Raw genomic sequence first — 21,961 nt, forward strand, 5'->3', positions numbered from 1 at the left:
TGAAGGTATGGCTAGTAGTTTGGTAGTATTAGGTAAGATGGCAGGGGAAAAAATGAATACGTTTAGAATTATAAACCACCTCAAAGAGTTGGCCCATCTCTCCTCCCAGCATAGGTCACTGGCCTGAGTTACTGCTTGTTTCTTCCTCACGAAATCATGAAATCTGCGTGCTCTCTCCTGCTTCAGAACCAGGAAGTCTGAGAGTACAAGTAAGAAAATCCAGTTCACTCAGACTTTCAACAGCGAGGCGCCTGATTGGCTTTATGGAGTTGAAGGGGGCAGAAGTACCCAGCAGATGCCCCAGGTTCTTGTACCCATTGATGTCCGTGTCAAATGAAGAACTTCTTTCTGAAGTCTTCTCCTTACAATTTCATTTCCACCCTCCCTAGAACTCTCAAACACAGCCAGCAGTTCAATGAATCCTTTAGAACCACAGCTCTAAATATGTCACTCTCTGGTTCAGAAACCTTCAGAGGCTCGCTTTGTGCCTCTGGTAGAAAGTCCCAATTATTATGGCTGGCATTTTAGGTCTTTCATTGCTCTAACTTTATCTCACCTGATTCCTCTGTATTTATCCTTTAAACTCATTCCAACAGACTATCTTTTCCTCTCATTCCCACCCTGGTCTGTCCCTTTTCTGAATTCTTAGTGCCCACACCATTCATATTCTTTATCTAATTAATTTTAATTTTCACTTTTTGTAGAGGTGGCATCTTGCTGTGTTGCCCAGGCTGGTCTCGAACTACTGGCCTCGAGCAGTCCTCCTGCTTCAGTCTCCCAAAGTGCTAGCATTATAGGTAGCCATCATGCCCAGCCCATACTCTGATTAGCATTTGAGTTATTCATGTACACATTTCATACCACCCCTTCATTCTCTAAGTTCTTGGAGGAGGGAAGCCATGTCTGACTTATGTTCTGTTTCCCAGGGTGCAAGGCAGAAGGCATGTCCCATGAGAGCTGTTCCAGTGAGCCTCAGTGAATCAGGACACTCCCAGTCCTCTTGCTGGCAATTAGGTTAAGCCAGGCTAGTGGCTCCTGTAATGCCTGGGGCAGGTGTATATATATATATACACACACACATACACTTTCTCAGTCACAGGGAACCACTGGCTTAGGAATCATTGCTTTAATGCAAAAGAGCTCAAGACTGGCAGTGAGGCTGAAGCACAACACGAGAGATCCTCGCCCCGTGCACGGCTCCCTCGCCACTTCTGGGCCTCCCGTATAGGCCCTGCACCATCACACTCCCTTTAGTACACTCTCCTGGCCCAGAAGCTATCTTTAAATCCCCTTGCAGCTTCCAGATGATCCGTTTGAAACACGGCAAATCTTGCCTGGTACAGTGGTATCACGTGAGTGCAATGTCTTCCAAGTCAGCACCTCAGGGTGTGCTGGCATCCTGGCACACTCCTTCATAGACCTTGCACACAGCAGAGCTTACAGCATGCCTCTGTTGCAAAAAGGTGTCCATTTAAAGTCACACGTGCCCAGTACTGATCCTGGGGTGGACAAAACAAAGTATATATAACATTCAAGCAAACCATTGGGAACCTGACGGAGCTGCGGGGTGGCCACATTTGTGTCTCGCAGGGGCTTCGCTCGCTGCTGTCCTGAGTCTAGTTCAACACCCAGCACATGGCAAACTCTCCATCTAAGTTTTTAAATGAAGAAATGAATGAGTTATGGATGTCTTTTGATTTCCTTCAACAGATTACAACAGCAGCGAACTGAAGACAGCCTGCAGAAAGCATGAGCTGTATGTGAGCTTCCAAGACCTGGGATGGCAGGTGAGTTCTCTGGACAAAGGGGGACAAAGGATGTTTCTCAGCAGTTTGGTAATGGCAGCAGCCGTCACCAAAGACCTAGAGCTCTAAGGCTGAGCTGTTGCCTTTGAGGGAAGTACTGAAAAGCCCTCACAAGCACCCAGGCTCCCAGACTGAGGCAGAGAAGGGTGCAGCCTGCTGGTACACCAAGTACCCACTGATACCTTTCCAGAGTTTCTGAGCTCTGTGATCCCTCAAAATCAATAGCCACATTTCCCAATACTCTTACCTCGTTCTTTCAAAGCCCACAGGACATATATTTGGGCATTTAAACAAATTTCAATTGTGCTTTGAAACAGGGTTGGAAAAAATGACCTAATGGTTAACTTCTCCAATGGCTACAAATTGGCTCACACAGATTATCCAGAAGAACATAAACGTTTTGCCCCATACCTCAGAGCTGCCATTAGCTTGTAAGAAAAGAAGCACATTTAATCATAGGTGATGGGTGATAGAAGATAGTTTCCATATGTGGGGGCCGTGATTTTGGTAGGAGCTCTGGGGGCTCCTGGAGAGGGGTCCCCTGGGTCCAAGTACTTAAAGCTGGCCACCTGCATGTTTCCAGGCTTAATAGGCAGGTAGCAGCTGAGGCTGTGTGGGCCCATGGAAGGAGCGAGGGCTCCAAGTCAGACTGTGCAGGCTCACCTTCTAGCTTTTCCCACTCGAATGTGAACTTGGACAAATTCCTGAGTGTCTCTGCATTGTCTCCTTGCCTGTCCAAAGTGAATAGTGCCTTCTCATTGCATGACTGAAGGCACAGATGGTACGAGGAGTGTGGCTTAATCCTGTGTTGCTTCCTTTTGCTTTAAATCAAGGACTGGATCATTGCACCCAAGGGCTATGCTGCCAATTACTGTGATGGAGAGTGCTCCTTCCCGCTCAACGCACACATGAACGCGACCAACCACGCGATCGTGCAGACTTTGGTGAGCTTTCGGTGACTTGCCTCTGATAAGCAGGACTGAGCCAAGCTCAGGTGTCATTTCTAATGGTATTTTCCTCCTTCTGTTGCGGAACAGGTTCACCTTATGAATCCCGAGTACGTCCCCAAACCGTGCTGTGCGCCAACTAAGCTAAATGCCATCTCGGTTCTTTATTTTGATGACAACTCCAATGTCATCTTGAAAAAGTACAGGAATATGGTTGTAAGAGCTTGTGGATGCCACTAACTCAAAACCAGGTGTAAGGGGACACACGCTCTGCCTTGGATCCCTGGATTCCATCTGCCTTAAAACCACGAGAAGCACAGTGCAAGTGGGATGCCACACCCCAGAGACTGTCTCATGCCAGTGCCTTACTGCCTAAGGAGGACTTTAAAGGACCTCATTAATTTGCTCACTGTGTAAATGATGTGAGTAGCTGTTGGTCTGTAGGAAGCTGAGTTTGAATGTCTGTAGTGTTTTCTGGTAACTGCAGAAACAAAACTTTAAGGCCTCCCCTCCCCCAAAAGCCCCACCAAAATTAGGGTTAGCTATAAATCAAGCTATGCAGGGTGTTAGTGAGTGAATAGGGAAAATAATCTCAAAGGAGTAAAAGTATTCTTGCCTAAAGTAGCAGCCAGTTCAGTTCCATCTGATTTTCCATGTAACAGAAATTGGGGAAGTGGGGGGAATGCCTCTGTTCAGAAACTTCATTCCCAGGAAGGCTGACTGCGTATCAGGTCAATGCCTGGGCTGTGCTGTAAGCAGGGCTGTAAGGAGGTGCCTTTTGTCTCAGTCATTGCTGTTGTTTGTGCCGGAATTTTGTTGGTGTGAAAAGATACTTCTTTCCGTCATAACAAACCATATCATTTCCATACTCTGGTCCTTCATTTGCTGTCTTCTCTGCAAGTACCAAAAGTAGACCGGTCATACCCCAAGGGGAGGCTGCCCAAGGGGAGCAGCATTTGTAATAGCCTTGTTATAACCATGTAATGGTGGAAGCCATCGTGCGCCTCTTTACTGAAATGGCTCTTTGACAAGCACATTAACTTTAGAACACCGACTCTAATGGCTCATCTCCTTCAGTAAATGGTTCTTTGCCTTTTACCGTATGGCCTTCCATGTCACAGGGTTAGAACCAACAGAGGGAATAAACTGAGGAAAGGCGCTCAGCCTTCCAGAATGGGCTTGGGGGATGAGCATGCTGTTTGTGAACTGAAATCAGGATTTTCTCTTGTAGGACGTAAGACTCAGATTAAATTTTAGAATATTTTTTAAATGTCTTTTTCACAATCATGTACTGGGAAATGAATTTCATACTAAACTGATTAAATAATACATTTATAATCTATAACTGTTTGCACTTACAGCTTTTTTTGTAAATATAAACTATAATTTATTGTCTATTTTATATCTGCTTTGCTGTAACATTGAAGACCAGACTTTTTAAAAAAGAGTTTATTTAGAAAGTATCATGGTGTAAACAAATTGTACCACTTTGATTTCCTTTGAATACAAGACTCATGATGCAAAGCGGAAGCCACTCGGATGCTTGTGCTTCTCTAGGAAGTTGGGTTTTTTAAAAGAACATCTGTGAACCGCGTAATTAATAAAGATTTCCTTTAAGGCAGAGGCTGGTTGAGACGCTGCTCTGTTATCTTCTACCTCAGACAGTATAAGTAGTCCTGTTTCTAAGGTTTCCACCACCAGTTACTTTGGGCAAAGTGTCGACATCCCTCTGCACGTGGGCGGTGGGTGAAGGGTGTTGGACACAAAGTGGTCATTATGAAAAGTAACCTGATAGTAGAGGACAGACAGACACCTCTCTCAAAGGAGCTTAGTCCTACAACTGCTTATTTCCAAAGGTGACTGTAAAAGTGTTAAGTCACGAGGATGGCATCAATGGCTGACATGGCCATGCACACCAGTGTCAGAGCAGTCCTGCTGACATCTGTCTTTGGTCTTGAAATCAAATGAATCCCACTCTTCATACATTAGAAGGTCGACCTCCTTGAAGCAGACAAAGTAAAGCAAGCCTCTAAAAGGACTACTTAGGAGCAGAATCGGACACTAGTTAGGGCCCCATAGCAAGACTACAGGGTCTCCCTGGTCTGGTCTTGTCACCCCAGGTGGCAAAGACAAACAGAATCTTTCTATGAGCTAATGGAATGGTCGGAATGAGCCTCATGGAACTTTCCGTGCCTATACTTTCTACAGAAGACATCCAATCTTAAAGTTCACGTGGACTTTGGCTTTGTGTTGACATGACAAACTCATGAAGTGTTCCACCCCATGAGAAACAAACAGAAGGATCCCTTGAACAATAACAACTGATTTGACAAGTATGGACACACATGTAAAATTATGGCATCAGACTTATCATACTCAGGCACATGTCAAAAGTACTGCTGCTTTCATATGGCTAACCTCTCATGATGAGAGAAGTATTAACAGAAACAGAAAATCCAGTAGTGGCCATGAAGGTATCTTCCAGAGGTGTGGGGTTTTCGTTTTTAAATCTGCTCCAAACTATGGGCCAACCATATTATTAATGAGTCAATTGTGACCTTCAGATCAGAGGAACATCAGTACTGCCACAAGGCCACCTTTCCAGAACTCATGGGCAGTTAAAAAATGATGCTTGGATGATGCTTTCACCAGAATCACTCAGGAACCAAAAATAGTCCAGTAATTTGATTTTCCTCAACTCTATTTTAGTCTCAAAGGAAACCACTTAAATTTCATCAAGAGAAGGTTCAAGGGGGTATATGGCCACTGAAAATATTTAGTTTACACAGTGACCATGAGTGAAACTTAATAAAGAATCCGTAGAGTGTGTTGGCTTAAAAAACACACAAAGAAGATACCACAAGTTTAGTATGTTCAGCTTCCTGAATAGCCTCCACTGGAAACTCGGCAACATCTGCATGACTTAACTCCCATACACGGGGTAGGAGGCCAGGCAGCAGCGGCAACTTCCAGCTGGGCTTCTAGAGTTCGTCTTTCGCCTGTCCCAGAACAAAGCGGTGTAAAGAATCCAGGTCTCTGCCGCCACTGTGCTCACTGACTTTCTTTCCTCCACGGAAAAGCAACAATGTAGGATAGCCTCGTACCTTAAAAAAAAAAAGAGGAAAGTCTGCAAACCAGTGGTCGGTATCACACAAAAACTGCTTCTTAAACAAAACCAGATAAACTCCTACAGTTTTGGCTGACAAATTCTGTGACGAATTTTAAAGGTGAACAGACCATTTAAAAAGTATCAGCTAGTTTACAAAGCAAAACTGTGGGGGCTGTGTATTCACTTTCCAATCCAAAATGACACTCAAGATTAGTGTCAATGCATTGGTATGACCTCGAAGTAGAGCTTCTCTATTTTCAACATGCATATACTCGCCTGCTGGGGATCTGGTGAAAATGCAGGTTCTGAGTCAGCAGGTCAGGGGTGGGGCCTGGGAGTCTGCATTTCTGAAACGCTCCCTGGCGATGCCCTGCTGGTCTGCAGACCACACTGTGAAAGCAAGAGCCTCAAGGATCCACGTTTTTTTAGCTGCAACTCACCTCTTTTTTATTAATTTTAAGGCACAAAAAACTGGTATCTGTTAATAAGTAAGCAATGTCTGGGTTACATCTATTCTCAATCTAGTGAGGTCATAAACTTCAGAGGCTCCAAAAGTGTTTTAAGAAAATAACACAAAAGGAAAATATAAATGATGAAACTTCTGGGCCATTAGGCTGTGCCACCCAGCCTGGAATGAAGGCAGCAATTAAACAACCCAAGCACGAGACTGGCTTGCTGGCGTGGCCCTTCCAGAAGGAAGTTTATATTTAACTTTCTTATTTGGCCACTGCATTTCAGAATGCTGGCTTACATGTGGAAAAGGAGACACTCAGATACTTCTGGCGGAGGTGACAAGCGGCTGCTGGTCAATCAACAAGAGTGGCCATGTAGGCATTTACTCAGTTACTGTACAGTCTTATACTCAGATAGCAAGGCAGCAAACTCTTACTGAAATGTGGATACTAAATAAAAGCAGGCAGAGAGGAAGAATGCCTCTCCTTTGAGAGATTATCTCTTTTGCTTCTCAAAACAACTCAAAATGACACAAAAACAGCTTTGTTGGGAGGATGAAGACGGAGTGAGTTATCTTGGTTGAGTCCACAAGACTGAATTTCAGCTCCACTTGGGATCTGCTCCCAAGACTGAGAGTCCCCATAAGTGTTTTCATCCCAGTGTACTCACCGAGTACTTGCTGCAAATATTCCGCTCAGCAGTGCAGTCTACTTCAGCGATCTTGATCTCTGCCAAACCAGGGAATTCCTTTTTAGAGAGTTCCTCCCAAGTAGGAGCCAGATTCTTACAATGACCACACCTAGGATAGAACAATGGCAGCTTTGTTGAAGTCTTGTGTCGGGATGGGTCACCTACACTTTGCTGCCAAGACTAGCCCTGTTTCTTCTGTCTGAGACGGTTAACAATTGCCCAGAAATTTATAAAACATCAAATTCTCCTGGGTGCACACTAACTCTTTGAATTCAAAGTCAACCCAAAGCAGACTTTCAGATAACCTGATAGAAGCCAGCCAGTCTGAAAACAAGGTGAGATTCTGAGACCATTTTCAGACTCTGGTAAATTGTGTTAACTGGCTCACAGACGTGCCATGAGCAGAAGATGAAGGGAAAAGAAACAGAAGCTATGCAATTTCTAAACAGCCACTTAGGTGCTAAAGACGTTTTAGATTTTATTGCTGTGGTCTCAAAATTTCAAAGCTTCCTGGATGTCTCAGCAATTGGTGTGAGTACCAAGGCCACAACTAAGTTTGGTTCAAACCCTCCCTTTTGGAGCTGGAGTCTCACTCCATCACCCAGGCTGGAATGCAGTGGCACGCTGACGGCCACCCCAGTGTGTCAACCTGCTGGGCTCTGGCGATCCTTCCGGCTTAGCCTTCCAAGTAGCCAGAACTACAGGCGCGCGCTACCATGCCTGTCTAATTTTTGACTCATTGTAGAGACGAGGTCTCAACAAGTTGCCTGGGCTGTTCTCGAACCCATGGGCTCAGGCCATCCACTCCCCTCGGCTTACCAAAGTGCTGGGATTACAGGCTAAGCCACCGAGCCCGGCCCAAACCCTCCCTTCTGCCCCTGACTTTATCCCCTTTGCCTTTTTTACCCTCCCTGCCCGCCCTCCCCCACTGTGAACGGCTCCCTCTTGCTTCTTACTCCATCTATCTAGCTTTAAGGCTTTGGTGAAATTGAAAATAAGTTCAAAGGCACTATTTACTAACTTTCTGTTCTTTAAGAATAAAAACTTTGAGTTGTGTGCTCATTACCTTTTTACCCCTGCTGTTACAGTTTCTCAGGAATACATGGAGTGAAACAAATTAAGAGCTGAAGTGACGTGTTTGCCATGTTCGGATAAGAACCTAATACTCTCCCAAATACTCTACCGTGCTTTTCCAAAGGGAATGGTTTATATGTGAAGACAAAGGGTGATTTCCGCTCTACAGCCGAGGAAACCGAGGTCCATAGGAGCTAAAGGACACTCAAGGTTACAGTGGTTCACGGTAAGTCCTGGAACCAAAGTGGCCTTGGTCTCCAACTATGTGCAATCCATTTATGCTCCAGGCTCCAAGACTATGTGGCAGGAAGGTCCGGGAAATCGGGTCATATACTGAATGGCTCGAACGGAAAGTTGACCTCTACTGGATTTCCTATTAACATAATTTAAACAGAACTGAGAAGCAAAGCTACACTGTGATGCTCAGTGTGTAACTAAAACTATAATCTATTGGGAAAAGTACACAGATGCCACAAAACTTAATCTGGCTTCATAATATGTCTCCCTTTTTATGTTTTCTCCAAAGTTGATTGAGTTTTAAAATAAATTAGCCTCTTTCTCTATAAATATTTGTGGAAACCATTGAACTTGAACATATTTGAATACAGCAGCATGAAGACGTTTATTTCCTACAACGTGACCTATGTGTAAACATCATGTGTCCACCATGGAGTCTGAGGGTTACCTGATGAGTTGAAAAACACGTGTGACTTGGCACACTAGGACAAAGTAGTTTCTCGTTACACAGCAACTTACCACGGAGCATAGAACTTGATGAAGGTTATTCCTTCTGCAATGGTGTCATCGAAGTTACTCTCAGTGAGTGCCAGCACAGTGCCCTTCAGAGGAGGAAAATGTCACAGTTCAAGCATATCCTCATTTTAGAAATGCTATTACGCATGTTCCAGAATCACAGAAACACCCACACAACTTGCATTTCACAAGCTAAATGCAAGGTCAGGCTGGCGGCCTCCCTAGAGCAGAGGTCAACACAGGGCCCTAGGACCTGAGCCCAGAAGATGCGGCAAGGAAGTGGCAGGATGGTGCATAGGTAGGCGCTGTGTTCCGGGAGCCACGGCCGGCTGAGAACTCTGGGGAGATACTCCCAGGCCGCTGTCCTGCCACTGTCCTCCGAGGCCCTGGGGAGGAGTCCTGTCAGCCTGGGTGCTCTGGGCTTGCCATCTATCCCTCCAGGCTTGGAGCCTCCAAGAGACCCACTGCCTGATCCACCTGAAGTCTGATTTTAAGCTGCTTTCTCAATGGCCACACGACTCTCCTGACACACATATTCGTGACAATTTATCTTCTCCATGTAACAGAAGGGACCTAGTTACAAAAGCACAGGCTTCTTTCTACGTTCGTGTTCAAAGTAGTGAGGAAAACGCTGATGGAGGTTTTGGCCGGATCCCTTAGAGGAGAGACCCTGCACGGCCATCTGCTTCACAGGGAATCTCCCGACAACTCTGTACAGAATTATTTCTGTTTCCCCAAAAGCAGGATCTGGGAATCTCTTCTTAGAGCAGGACAGGGATGACTGATCACATAGCTGAGTGCACCAGGGCTGCTGCACTTGAGTTTGGCATCCAGCAATGCATGTCAGGGGTGCGGAGGCAACGCGCGGCCACACGGGCCATCGCGGAACACAACTATCTTTATGTCCAGAAACATGATGCTGTGCTCACTGACAGACCCACTAAATGATGGAAACCCGAATTACAAATAGAACCAGCTCTGTGACGAAAACATCCATGGTATATAATTATACTCAATTTGGGATGACCTTTATAACCACCATGACACACACACTCCTCTAACATATGTGGTCGTAACAACTACAAAATCATTTGTTTACCTCTTAAACCAAGGTATTAACTTTTAACTAACACCCAGGCCATCCCTGGCCTACAAAAGTCCAACTAAGGACGGGGCTGTGGGGTGAGCAGGCTCTTTACTGCCCCACCCTGGGAGGTTTCCAATTTCACATAGCTGAACTTGGGAAGTGACGTCCCCAGCGAGTCATGTTCTCTTAGGTAAATGTTGAGAGTTCAGAATCTCTGGGTCATTGTTCTCACCCCAGGGAACAGGAGCATGCTGCCCCTTCCTGTGCCCCTAGTGTCCCACTATCCCAGGTGAAAACCTGACATGCTCTGAAGCATAGTTGTGGGAACTTAAATAGCAACATGCGTACTCTGCTTTGGAAACATGTTGACAGATAGACCCATGGCTGCTAACTGGGAAGCCTGGGCATGATTTCCTGGGAAAACACTTTTTATTTTATTTTTTTATTTTTTTATTTTTTTTTTGAGTTGGAGTCTCACTCTGTCACTCAGACTGGAGTGCAGTGGCCGCTCCTGGCCACTGCAGCCTCGACCCGCTGGGCTCCGGCGATCCTTCCGCCTCAGCCTTCCAAGTAGCCGGAACTACAGGCGCGTGCTACCACGGCCGGCTAGTTTTTGATTTATTGTAGAGATGAAGTCTCTCCAAGTTGCCCAGGCGGGTCTCGAACCCGCGTGCTCAGGCAGTCCACTCACCTCAGCCTCCCAAAGTGCGGGATTACAGGCTGAGCCACCGAGCCCGACTGGGAAAACACATTTTAACTGCCATTGACTTGTACCAATGGCTTCAGTGTCACTTCTATATCAAGGGGATGACACAAGTTTGCTCCCCTAGTGCAGCCCTCCTGCCATGGCTCCAGACTCATATATTTTACTGTCCACTAGACCTCTCCACCTAAGTAACCCACAGTCCTAAAAATCAATGTCTGAAAACCAAGCTCATTGCCTTCCTCTCACTCTGGCCCTACCTTTGTGCCCGGGACCATCCTACATCAGATACAGCAGGAATCTGAGACTCAGCTCAGACCATCCTTCCTTCCCTCCCACACTGGGAGCTGCATTCGGTGGACTGGACTCCTCCTGCTTGCTTCCTCCTCCCAACCCACCAGGGGCTCGCATTGCTCGTGGCCTAGTGCAGCTGCTCCCGTCTCCACGCATGCTGCTGCAGGCCATTTTTCTACACATCCATCTGCTCAAAACCCTCCAGGGCTTCCTATGAGTAAGGGACCCCTGGCTGGCCTCCCACGCCCTCCACACTCCAGCTCCCACCTCTTCTCCTCCTGGGAATCTGACACTGCACCCCAACCTGCTCCCCACTGTTGTCCCTCCACCCCAGCCTGGCCCTGCTGGAACATGCTGGCGACTTGCATGGCCGCACCTCTGTGTCTATGTCCCTCCATGGCAGCCTTGCCCACTCCATCTGTCTAGCAAACACTGATCCATCTTTCAGCTCTTTGAAGACACTTCTTGCCCATCTGCCCCCACCTCTCTCCAGCAAGTGACCGGCCCTGCACACACTTATGTCCTAACCCCTGTGACATCTGTTTTTTTTTGTTTTGTTTTGTTTTGTTTTTTTTTTTTGAGTTGGAGTCTCACTCTGTCGCCCAGACTGGAGTGCAGTAGCCGCTCCCGGCCACTGCAACCTCGACCTGCTGGGCTCTGGCGATCCTTCCGCCTCAGCCTTCCAAGTAGCCGGAATTACAGGCGCGTGCTACCACGCCCAGCTGATTGACATCTGTTTTTATGTGCTCCCACCACCTGCCCCATAGACCCGGCCATGCTTCCCAGGCAGGAAACTGTGTTGTTTGTTTTCATTTCCTGGTGGCCTAGTACAGCACCTGGACCATAACAAGGGTTTGATGGAACAGAATGAAGGAACCTAAGACCTTACATGCTCTAAATGAGTGAAGATAGGCTCCAGCGCATCAGAGGCTACCTGACCAAGTTAATAGCCTACAGTAGCTGGTCTCTCAATCCCACTGCAGACGCCTTCTCTGCACAGATCTTCCAGGGTAAAGGTATAATGAGCGGAGCAACCCACAGAAATGAACAGAAACAGGGGCCCCAGGGGCAGCAGCTAATATTTCACAGCAAATATCCCCCAAGTACAGTCATGCTCCAAAATGACTGAATCAAAAAGGAAGAAGTCTCTAGAAATTTTTGACACCAAATGCAGTCTTAGAATTTGTCTCACAGCTATTTCAGATTTTCAAAAGGGAAGCTTTTATGTTTTTCCCTTTAAAGCATGTAAAAGAAGATAAAGAAAATGTTTCATGTTGAAAAGGCAACCGTAGCCAACCACCAGAATAAATCTGAACTGCCCCCACACTGTCATTTTACCCAATTTGAGGAGAATGCCTTCTGTGGGCAGGCAGGCAGGCGGCCGGGGACCATTTTTGGTGATTCCAACCATGGCAGGCACTCACCCTGTCAGCCTCAGGCTCGGCCGCCAGCGCTGGGGCCTCTGAGGGTGGGATGGTCTCCGCAGCACCTGTCTCCGTGCTCTGCAGCTGCGCCTCCACGTACTCTCTCAGGGACTCCAAATCCCGCTTTCCCTTGTACTGGTCAATCTGCCCGAGACATGAGCCATAGGGGAGTCTGCTGAATGGGTATACCCCAGACTGCCACTTGCCTGTATCCAATGCCCCCAGATGTCTTAGCTATGATACGGATGTCGTACAATGTCTGTGTGCTCACATTTAGACAAGGATGCAGAGACTATAAACCAAATGTCTTGGCTTCGGTGAGAGAACTTTACAGATCTCCTTCCTCTGTGAAGTGACACATCATCAAAATCTAGGGTGAAGTTCTGCCAGTGAACTATCATACTGATTGGGAAATTCTGAGCAGCTGACCATCGGCCAGAGACAGAAGGAAGCAGAATCTTACCACGGACAGCATTAACCCTGTTCAAAATCATGGAAGGTTAGTGCTCACGACCAGAACATAGCTACACTATGACTGTGGATCTGGGTTATTCTAGTGATAACTTGAGCTGCTCAGTGTTCCGAGACAGTATAACAAGTGACACCTTTTTTTAACTACCCAAATCTTACCAATTACAAGACATTTGTTCTACTATCTGTATCCCTCCAGACCCACACCCAGTCAATACTGGCAATTCACTGTACCCGTTAAACCACCCAACAGCTTAGCCTGCTGGGGTTAAGAAACTCAGAATTCTGTCTCAAGACGTACCTTCTTCCCATCTCGGAACCAGAGGAGAGTGGGGTAACCGCGAACCTGGTTTCCCGAGCAGAGTTCATAGTGCTGTGTACAATCAACCTAGAAGCAAAAGAAGATAAACATCCCCGTTTCCTCATGCACCTTCTTGCTAAAGGAACTACTGGACACTAGTACTCAAACAAAACTTTTTTTTTTAAAGCCAGGTTCTGTAGCATCTCTGCCAGCAAGGTACAGTTTTTGGAGAGACGTTTCCTAAAAGCCACCCCCAAAATACACCCAGGCTAAAGGGAGCAAGGTGAGATTTACTTCAGAGATAAGATTTATTGTAGCTGAGTTAAAAATCCCACTTTTTTAGGAAACAAACATTTCAACATAAGCAGGTTAGCAGCTGGAGTCAGGAGGCCTAGCCACACAACTGGGAGCTCTAGCCTGGGCTATTGGCAGCTGAGCCCCAGACCAGTTCATATGCCAGCTTGAAGACGTACTCTCATGCTCAAACTTAAGAGTTTTTTTGTTTTTTTGACTGACTGACTGACTGATTGATTGACTATAGAGGCGAGGTCTCACCAGGTTGCCCGAGTTGAACTTACAGAGTTTTAAAATCAAGGGGGAGTAAGCAGTCAACTTTAAACAGGAGTATTTGGCATATACTAAAGGTGAAACTAAAAAGATGTCAAGATTATAATTTGTCCTTAGCTCTATAAAACTTAATTTACCAACTATCACAGCTCTTCAAGTGCTTTATTTCACTTAAATCTCTTATATTCTGCTTGCCCAACATTTTCATGAAACATTTTATTCTCAGTTACTTGTTTGTTGATTTCTACCAGCATTAACATCAGTTAGGTAGGACTAAGCTGTTTTTCACCATGTCAGCAAAGGAGGGTAAAAATTATTTCAGCATATCACTGTAGTCAGAAAGCAGCTAATGTGTCAGACTGAAGCACAGAAAGCCTCAGCCTAGGGTCTGTGGAGAGGACAAGCATATTTAAAGGTCATGTCTAACCCAGCCACATGTGACCAGAGATGAGGGCCACAGCATGGTTACCTAGGCTTAGGTCTGTTCCCTCTTGGGTCTGCTAGGATCCTCTACTGACATAAATGGAAAGTAATCTCCCATAAAAGTTCATAAAGTAATTTAAGGATGCAAGGAATGGAGTAAGATAGAAGACAAGATGACTGTTTTATAATTACTTCCATAAAATGTTCCATAAATATACATGTATAATCACAACACATAGTTAGACCATATCACTGAAACTGTTTAACAGGCAACAGTGAAAAATCTATTTAACTAATAGTAACAACAGTGATTACGATTTATCACGTTAGCGTTTGTTCCACGCTGCACGTCATACTAAGCAGTGTACTTTCATCAGTCACCACATGGTACACCTCAGCTCAGTATGCAAAGGCGGAGACTGAGGCATGGAGAGATCTTGTCCAAGGTCAGCCAGTCAGCTCCATCCAACCCCCAAGTTATACTTCTGACCATCTCATGATCCCAGGTAGATCATCCTTTTGTAGCTATTGTTCCTAGACGATATTACTCTGTATATAAATCAGCCCCACGGAAAGGCAGCAAAATGAGATTTTGAAAAGGAAATCCACACAGGGTGTCTGGCAGGTGTCGGGAAGATGAAAGAGGGTAAAAGTGATGGCCCCAGAGTTGCTCTGGATATTTCCAGAAAATCCGGTTACCCTGAAGTTATCACATATCCCTTCTGACTTCTCTCTGAAGTGAGAAATGCACAAAAAAACCCACGCAGCAGTGCACACTGAGGCAGGGTCTTCTGTGTGTCCGTGTGGGGACAGCACTGAGCATCTTTTAGGAAAGGATCTCAAGTAAGATCAAACGTGGATGGTCTCTAAGTGCGTCTAGTGAACATCTACAAGTCTCTACCCCGTATCTTTGCAGAACGAGGTCTGGGGCTGCCAGTTCAGAATTGGCCATCTCTTCAAAATAAACAAAGCAACTGAGACCATAATTTATCTCTAGCCTGTGGAAAAAGCCAGCAAAATTCAAAACAAGGCTGCCATCTGTGAAGGTGAAATGAATTATCAAGTGGCACACTAAATGGAATTAATAAATCAAGTTTGCGACTTTGCACACAGAATGAATAATGGGCAACTCTGCTAATTAATCCAGCCAAAAACGGTCCATTTCCAGTTTAATAAGGATTTTCGCTTACCTTGCCAATCTTGACAGTTTCGGAATGTTCAAGGCCCAGAGCCAGCTGCTCCCAGGTCGGAGCCAGAGCTTTGCAGTGACCACACCATGGAGCGAAGAACTTGATAAAGTGGTCGCCTTTAGTGAAGAGCCAAGGCAGAGAAGGGGAAAGAGGGACTGTAATTTACGTCAGACCTCACTAGAGATTTTTGAAGAATCAGATCTTTGTCCTTTGCTTAGCAAATCTCAGTTTGGTGTGAGACCTTTAACTGGTGCAAAGCGACTCTCCATCAACTATGTTTCTATCTACAAGTTCCTAACAATACTCAAAACCAAAATTGTCATCTTTGATGGACAACTGGGAACAAACTCATGATCTGGAAAACTAGCAGCAAAGGGAACGAGCCGGGCGTTTCTCCTGCCTTTCCCACATGCACGATACCACTGCATAACCCCATGACAAGTGAGGGCGAGCCTCTCTTGCTTAAAACACGAAGGAACACTTGGCTGAGGGCACTAGCACTCGGCAACCCTCATACGTGAACGGGCCTAGGTCGGCAGTGACTGTCACAGCCTTCTGCATCCTGAGAGACAACTGGACATTCTGTGTAACTGCCAGCTAGGAGATCTTTCCAAACTGACATTGCTTACATCTCCAGACCCTACTACCAATTTACAGAAAACAGAGAGATCAGGGAAACACATAAACCACACCATGGGGAGGCCATCAGCAAAGGCCAGACCATGAGCAGCTCTATGGGTCAAACCCCCTTTGTTCTTGGCAAGAAAGAAAGGGATGCTTGGGGAACATGTGGCCCAAAAGAGCCTCAAAAGAGATACTGTAGTGCTCATGAATGCACACCTGAGTGAAGAAACCATAAAGAAAAGGAGTAGTTTCCACAAAAGTCAGGAATGTGCCCCCTGGGGTGAGGGGGAGGAAGGGTGTGACTTGAGTGGGTACCCGAGGCTGGCAGTTTAATTTCTTGACCTGGACAGTGGTACAAAGTAACTGCTCCGTAACAATGTACTAAGCCCTACATTTATCTTCCTTATCTGTGTTCTAGTTTACCTGAAAATAGAAGATTTAAAAAACCTTATCACCCCTTTGGCTATGGGAATCAAAAAATCAAACCCTCATAGCATCATTATTTCGACATTGAAGATCTTTATCTAGGCTGTTCCACTTAGATGTCAGACTAATACCAAACCGAAATCAGGCTGTGTTCAGGAAGAAAACTAACCAATGGACAGTGAAAGGCGGTCTGGCCTCCAACCAGGGCTCTGCCCTACTAGCAGTCATGGCTGCTGCTTCTTCACCACTGCAATGATGTGTTTGACAAAACTGGTGAAAAATTTGTTTTAGAAAACTAGCAACTGACATTCAAGGCTGAAACCTTATCTGCCCAAACAGGTGCATTGCTAACCTTGTTCTGTACACTGGAGACAATATCTTCAGGAACCCCATCAGAGGATTAGTGAGAAATCAGCGAGGGCAGGAAGCTACTGCTGTTTTCTGAGGAAAGACCCACATGCTGTGGCACAGCACGATATCTATGTGACATGGCCTGGCAGCAGTGACTTGCTTTAGGAAGGGGCTGCTGGGCTTGCAGGAGGCAGTCTATAACAAGGGAATGGGGAACACATCCTGCGTGAAGCCTAAGCCCGTCTCGGTTTACAGTGAATCCCCACAGGGGAAAATATGCCTAGGCTCCCCAGTTGGAGCACTGGTATAGACAAAATGACAATTTGAGTAAGAATGGGAAGAGGCTGACGGCCATGCCGTAAGTCATCCTAGGCAGTCGGTATGGTGGGAGGAGGGGCTCTAATTCCCAGCAGGCACAAGTTAAAGGCCAGATACAATTCTAAGCCCTTTCTCACATTTTCAAGCCAGTCTTCGAGGGGATTTCTCTCCATGGTAGCATTTGATAATGGGAGCCAGCCAGGAAGCTGACTGTGCTTCCAAGTCGTTTGGTGTTGAGCCAGCTTTTCCAAAAAACATCCATGGGTGAATATAGGAGACTTACATACTATTCACATTAGAGATGCACAGGATCATTTTGGGATTAGGACACCATTTTCAAAATTGAGGTGTGGCACAGAAAGATGTTTTAAGTACAAAGAATACCTAATTTGCTGGGTGCAGTGGCTCATACCTCTAATCCCAGCACTTTGGGAGGCTAAGGTGGGAGGCTTGCTTAAGCCCAGGAGTTTGATACCAGCCTGGGCAAAATGGTGAGACCTTGTCTCTACAAAAAAGAAAAATAAAGAATTAGCTGGGTGGGGTGGTGTTCACCTGTAGTCCCAGCTACTCGGGAGGCTGGCCCAGGAGGACTGCCTTGTCCAGGAGGTCAAGGCTGCAGTGAGCCATGATCATGCTACTGCATTCTAGCAAGAGTGACATCCTGACTAAAAAAAAAAAAAAAAAAAAAAAAAAGACTATCTAATATGATTCATGGTCTCATTAAATTCTGTTTAAATAGATAAGAGAAGCTTTTGTTTCTGCCTAAAGCCAATAAGCATATGATTAATATTAACACACAGGATCCCTCGGGGACACAGCGGGGTTGGTTTGAGACTACTGCAATAAGTCAAGTCAAACAAATGTTTTGCTTTCCCAATGCATATCCAAGTTATGTTTATATTAGACTGTAGTCTAAGTGTGCAGTAGCATTATGTCCCAAAAAACAATGTCCACACCTTAATTAAAAAATACTTCATTCCTTTGGGAGGCTGAAGTGAGTGGACTGCCTGAGTCCGCAGGTTTGAGACCCACCTGGGCAGGCAAGACCTCATCCCTACAACAAAACCAAAAAATTAGCCGGGCATGGTAGTGTACGCCTGTAATTCCGGTTACTCGGAAGGCTGAGGCGGAAGGATCGCCGGAGCCCAGCAGGTCGAGGCTGCGGTGGCCAGGAGCAGCCACTGCACTCCAGTCTGGGCAACAGAGACTCCAACTCAAAAAAAAAAAAAAAAAAACTTCATTGCTAAAAATGCCAACAGAGGGACATAAAGTATCTGCTGTTGGAAAACAGCTAGACTTGCTCGAGGCAGGGTTGCTGCAATCTTCAATTTGTAAAAAATGCAGTATCTGCAAAGTATAATAAAGCAAGGTGTGCCTGTAAGTAAACACTCTCTTATTCGGGGATGCACTGTCCTGCTGGTGTGCCAGTGAAATGTGTCCACTCACGATCTGTGAGTTTGAAATGTCCACACCTGAGGCTTTAGTTTTACATCAGACCTGGCATTTCCATAAGGGCAGAGACAAAAAGAGAAATCATGTCCAAGAGGAGGCACATTAAACGATGGTCCTCATAGGTCGAGGAGAGAAACCTTGCGTCTGTGCCACCGATGCTGCTATAGAGAGCCCTCAGGTGGCAAGGAGGAAAAGCTCTGCAAGTCAAGGGTGACAACGGTTCTAGCAAGCCAGCATCTACCACAAATGCCCATGAGCCTTGCCACCTTACCTTGTGTAACATGCAGCTCAAAGTTGCTCGCTGAGAGCTCGTACAACCCCTGCTTGAGCTCAGGGGCTCTGGGAGGTTCCACTTCTGGCTCTGGTGTCTAATAGAAAGAAACAAAACAAGTCACTGGGTTTGTCCATGAATATATAGTGCAACTTATCGAGGAATTCGCCTGTATCCATCTAGAAACTCCTGCAGATGCCCTCCCTCACCTGACCACCTTGAAAGTCTGTGTGATGCTGCCATGTTGAGTGAGGCCAGGACAGGAAGCCTCAGCAATAAGTTCTTGCCAGCCTCACCCTTGGCAACAGCTCTAGGTCTCAGGCTCCAGGGCAGCTGGTGACAGCTAGAGCTACCACCAATCCAACCAAAGAAAGTAAAGTGAAGGACAGGCTCACTCCATAACCCGTCCCCTTCTTTGTAATGTATCCTGAGATTTCACACAGAAGACAAAATACAATCCCAATAGACTCTGAAGGGATTAGTACCCAAATGCAAAGGGTAGTCAAATGGACAAAATGAGACTCTACCATGGAGTGGGAGGGCCTGGTTATCCCTAAATCACATGAATGGTAGGAAAAACTGTGAAGGAAGGCAAAATTGAAAGACAATGAAACAGAAAAGTAGATGATGAAATGGAAAACCTAGATGAATGAAAGAGAGTAAAGAAAAAATCATGAAGAAAGCTTAAACTGTGCTTTTTGAGAAAGAATGCAATTCACGTGATGAAGTTTGGGTCTGAAACCACAAAGAGGAGCAAGTGGCTTTTTAAAAAGTGCTTCTGGTCAGATGTAGTGGCTCATACCTACAATCCTAGCACATTGGGAGGGTAAGGTGAGAGGACTGCTAAAACCCAGGAATTCAAGACTGTCCTGGGCAACATAGCAAGACCTCGTCTCTGCAAAAAAACATGAATATATAGCTGGGCATGGTGGTACACGCCTGTATTCCTAGCTATTCGGGGGCTGAGGTAGAATGAGCCTAAGAGGTAGAATGAACCCAAGAGGTCAAGACTGCAGTGAGCTATAAGCACGCCACTGCACTCCAGCCTGGGCAACAGAGTGAGACTCTTAAAAAAAAAAAAGGTGCTTCTGCTAGTATCCAAGCAGATACCAGTGTACACAGATATAAGTGACACAGTACTACGCAATTCCATGTTCGCCATTTTGAGGCCAGGCACAGCAGTGGCTACCAACCAAAGTAACCAGAAGTGAGGAAAAGATCATTGAATTGCTGTTATGCTGCAGACACAGGGGTATATTTTACTCAATTTTTATCTGGTGGTTCATATTGCTATTAAAAAGAATATCCAAGTTAAGTTGTTAAAGGCTTTAAAGGTGTTGGCAGTTCAAAGCTGTGCAGCGTTGTAATCACAGAGCACCATAAAGTTTTCCTTTCTGCTGCTAGCTTGTCAAAACTTTCCAAGTGCTAAGTACCCGCACAGAAGAATGCCTGAGAGAATGACGGCTAAGTGAATAGTCAGTGAGCTCAGAGAAGGTGAAAGAAAACACTGTGTGGCATCTGTCATGAGACTTGAAGACTTTCAGTGTGACAGTGTTCACTTATGGCATCTTCGGGGCACTACCACCACTTCCTGTGCTGCTTGGCCTACTCCAGAGCAGGCCCTGCCATCATGAGAACACCACAGTGGATCACAGAGATGGGCACAGTCGCACTCTGCTGGTAACAGTGTCAGCTGATAGGATTCTTAAGAAGGCAATCCAGCAACATGCAAGAGCCATAATAATGATTTTGCCTTTTTGGCTTGCAACTTTATGCTGGGGTACTATTATTCTAAAAACATCACTCAAAAGAAGGGGGAAAAAGCCCTTTATAGAGATAAACATGTTCCTTTAGCATTACTTATAACAGAAGAGTAAGAGACACCCTAAATATCCACAAAAGAAATAGAGTGAAATTATGACAAATCCTTACGATAAAATAATATATGATCAGTATAAAGACCACGTAACGGTATAAAAAAAAAAAAAATCAATGAAATGAAATTGTTCCAGAAAACAATACAGAAGCAAACACGGAAATATAAAAACTGGGGTAGAATGTAAAAAAAAAAAAAGAAATAGCAGATTTTCTTTTAAGTTTCTTTAATATTGCCTTAACACTAAGAGAAAGTATATATAAATTTATCCGTTTAAAACTGTATGTATTAGGTTATTTAAGTATAAATACAGAGAAAGAACTTTTGTTTGTTTGTTTGTTTGTTTGTTTTGAGTTGGAGTCTCACTCAGTCGCCCAGACTGGAGTGCAGTGGCCGCTTCCGGCCACCGCAGCCTCGACCCGCTGGACTCCAGCGATCCTTCCGCCTCAGCCTTCCGAGTAGCCGTAATTACAGGCGCGCGCTACCACGCCCGGCTGATTTTTTGATTTATTGTAGAGATGAGGTCTCGCTGCCCAGGCGGGTCTTGAACCCGCGGGCTCAGGCAATCCACTCACCTCAGCCTCCCAAAGGCATGGGATTACAGGCTGAGCCACCGAGCCCGGCGAGAAAGAACTTTTTAAAAAGTATTTGCTTAAAAAAGTTAAATTCAACCAAAAATAATTTTTGGTTTGCAGCACAAGTTTGTATATTTGAACTTTTCTACAACAAGGCACTCTGTTGTTGTTTCTGGCAACTATCTGCAATTCCCTATTGCTGGAAGACACCAAAATACAGTGAGCAGTCGATTGTAGCTCTGAGATGGCAATGGGTGGTTTCCAGGCTGCTATCTCACCCCCACATGGAGGAGACGGGATCTGTCCCCTAAAGAAGGCTATGCAGAGCCTTGACTCAGCCTCACAGCCCTACCAAACCTGCACATGAGGCTGCACATCCCCTAAGGGACGCTGGCCCAGGAGATGAAGCTTTTTGCCATCCCGATACTTACTGGCTGCTGGTTTCTTGAATAAAGCCATCATAGAAGGCTGGATTTTTTTGGTAAAATGTTTATTTTAAACAGTTATTCAAGGCTATTAACGCCTCTTTAAAATTGATTTCCTCTCACCCACTACCCTCCCTTGCCCTATCCCCAAAGAGAACATTTTCAAGAAGAAACAATGGTGATGTTTAACTCTATATTATTGAAACCTCTATATGAAAGTGACACCTGCTCGCCCAGCTTTCTTGCCATGACAAAGATGCAAATTTACTCTCCGAGAGGTCTGTTTTCCCTGTCACCTAAAATTAGCTAAGTCTCTGGTCAATGCCTCGCAGCACCACCCACCAGCATTCTC

The 21,961-nt window shown here is 45.5% G+C and overlaps 2 protein-coding genes across 3 annotated transcripts in view; one reads left to right on the top strand and one right to left on the bottom strand.

The window, feature by feature from the left end:
* The window catches only part of BMP6 (bone morphogenetic protein 6), a 58,860-nt gene extending 55,613 nt beyond the window's left edge, over nucleotides 1-3,247 (top strand). The window contains exons 7-9 of the mRNA XM_021717383.1: nucleotides 1,711-1,787; nucleotides 2,639-2,749; nucleotides 2,843-3,247. Coding sequence (XP_021573058.1) covers nucleotides 1,711-1,787; nucleotides 2,639-2,749; nucleotides 2,843-2,992 — 338 coding nt within the window. The 3' untranslated portion in view covers nucleotides 2,993-3,247. The remainder of the gene's footprint in view (nucleotides 1-1,710; nucleotides 1,788-2,638; nucleotides 2,750-2,842) is intronic.
* Nucleotides 3,248-4,185: 938 nt separating this feature from the next.
* The window catches only part of TXNDC5 (thioredoxin domain containing 5), a 105,004-nt gene continuing 87,228 nt past the window's right edge, over nucleotides 4,186-21,961 (bottom strand). For both annotated transcript variants that reach the window (XM_021717381.1, XM_008067615.1), the window contains 7 exons: nucleotides 18,734-18,830; nucleotides 15,292-15,407; nucleotides 13,112-13,198; nucleotides 12,340-12,483; nucleotides 8,835-8,917; nucleotides 6,984-7,113; nucleotides 4,186-5,856 (listed from right to left, as the gene is read on the bottom strand). In XM_021717381.1, coding sequence (XP_021573056.1) covers nucleotides 5,734-5,856; nucleotides 6,984-7,113; nucleotides 8,835-8,917; nucleotides 12,340-12,483; nucleotides 13,112-13,198; nucleotides 15,292-15,407; nucleotides 18,734-18,830 — 780 coding nt within the window. In that variant the 3' untranslated portion in view covers nucleotides 4,186-5,733. The remainder of the gene's footprint in view (nucleotides 5,857-6,983; nucleotides 7,114-8,834; nucleotides 8,918-12,339; nucleotides 12,484-13,111; nucleotides 13,199-15,291; nucleotides 15,408-18,733; nucleotides 18,831-21,961) is intronic.

This window comes from Carlito syrichta, unplaced genomic scaffold (assembly GCF_000164805.1).
Source record: "Carlito syrichta isolate Samal-C Ts95f unplaced genomic scaffold, Tarsius_syrichta-2.0.1 Scaffold309723, whole genome shotgun sequence".
NCBI classification, from domain to species: Eukaryota; Metazoa; Chordata; class Mammalia; order Primates; family Tarsiidae; genus Carlito; species Carlito syrichta.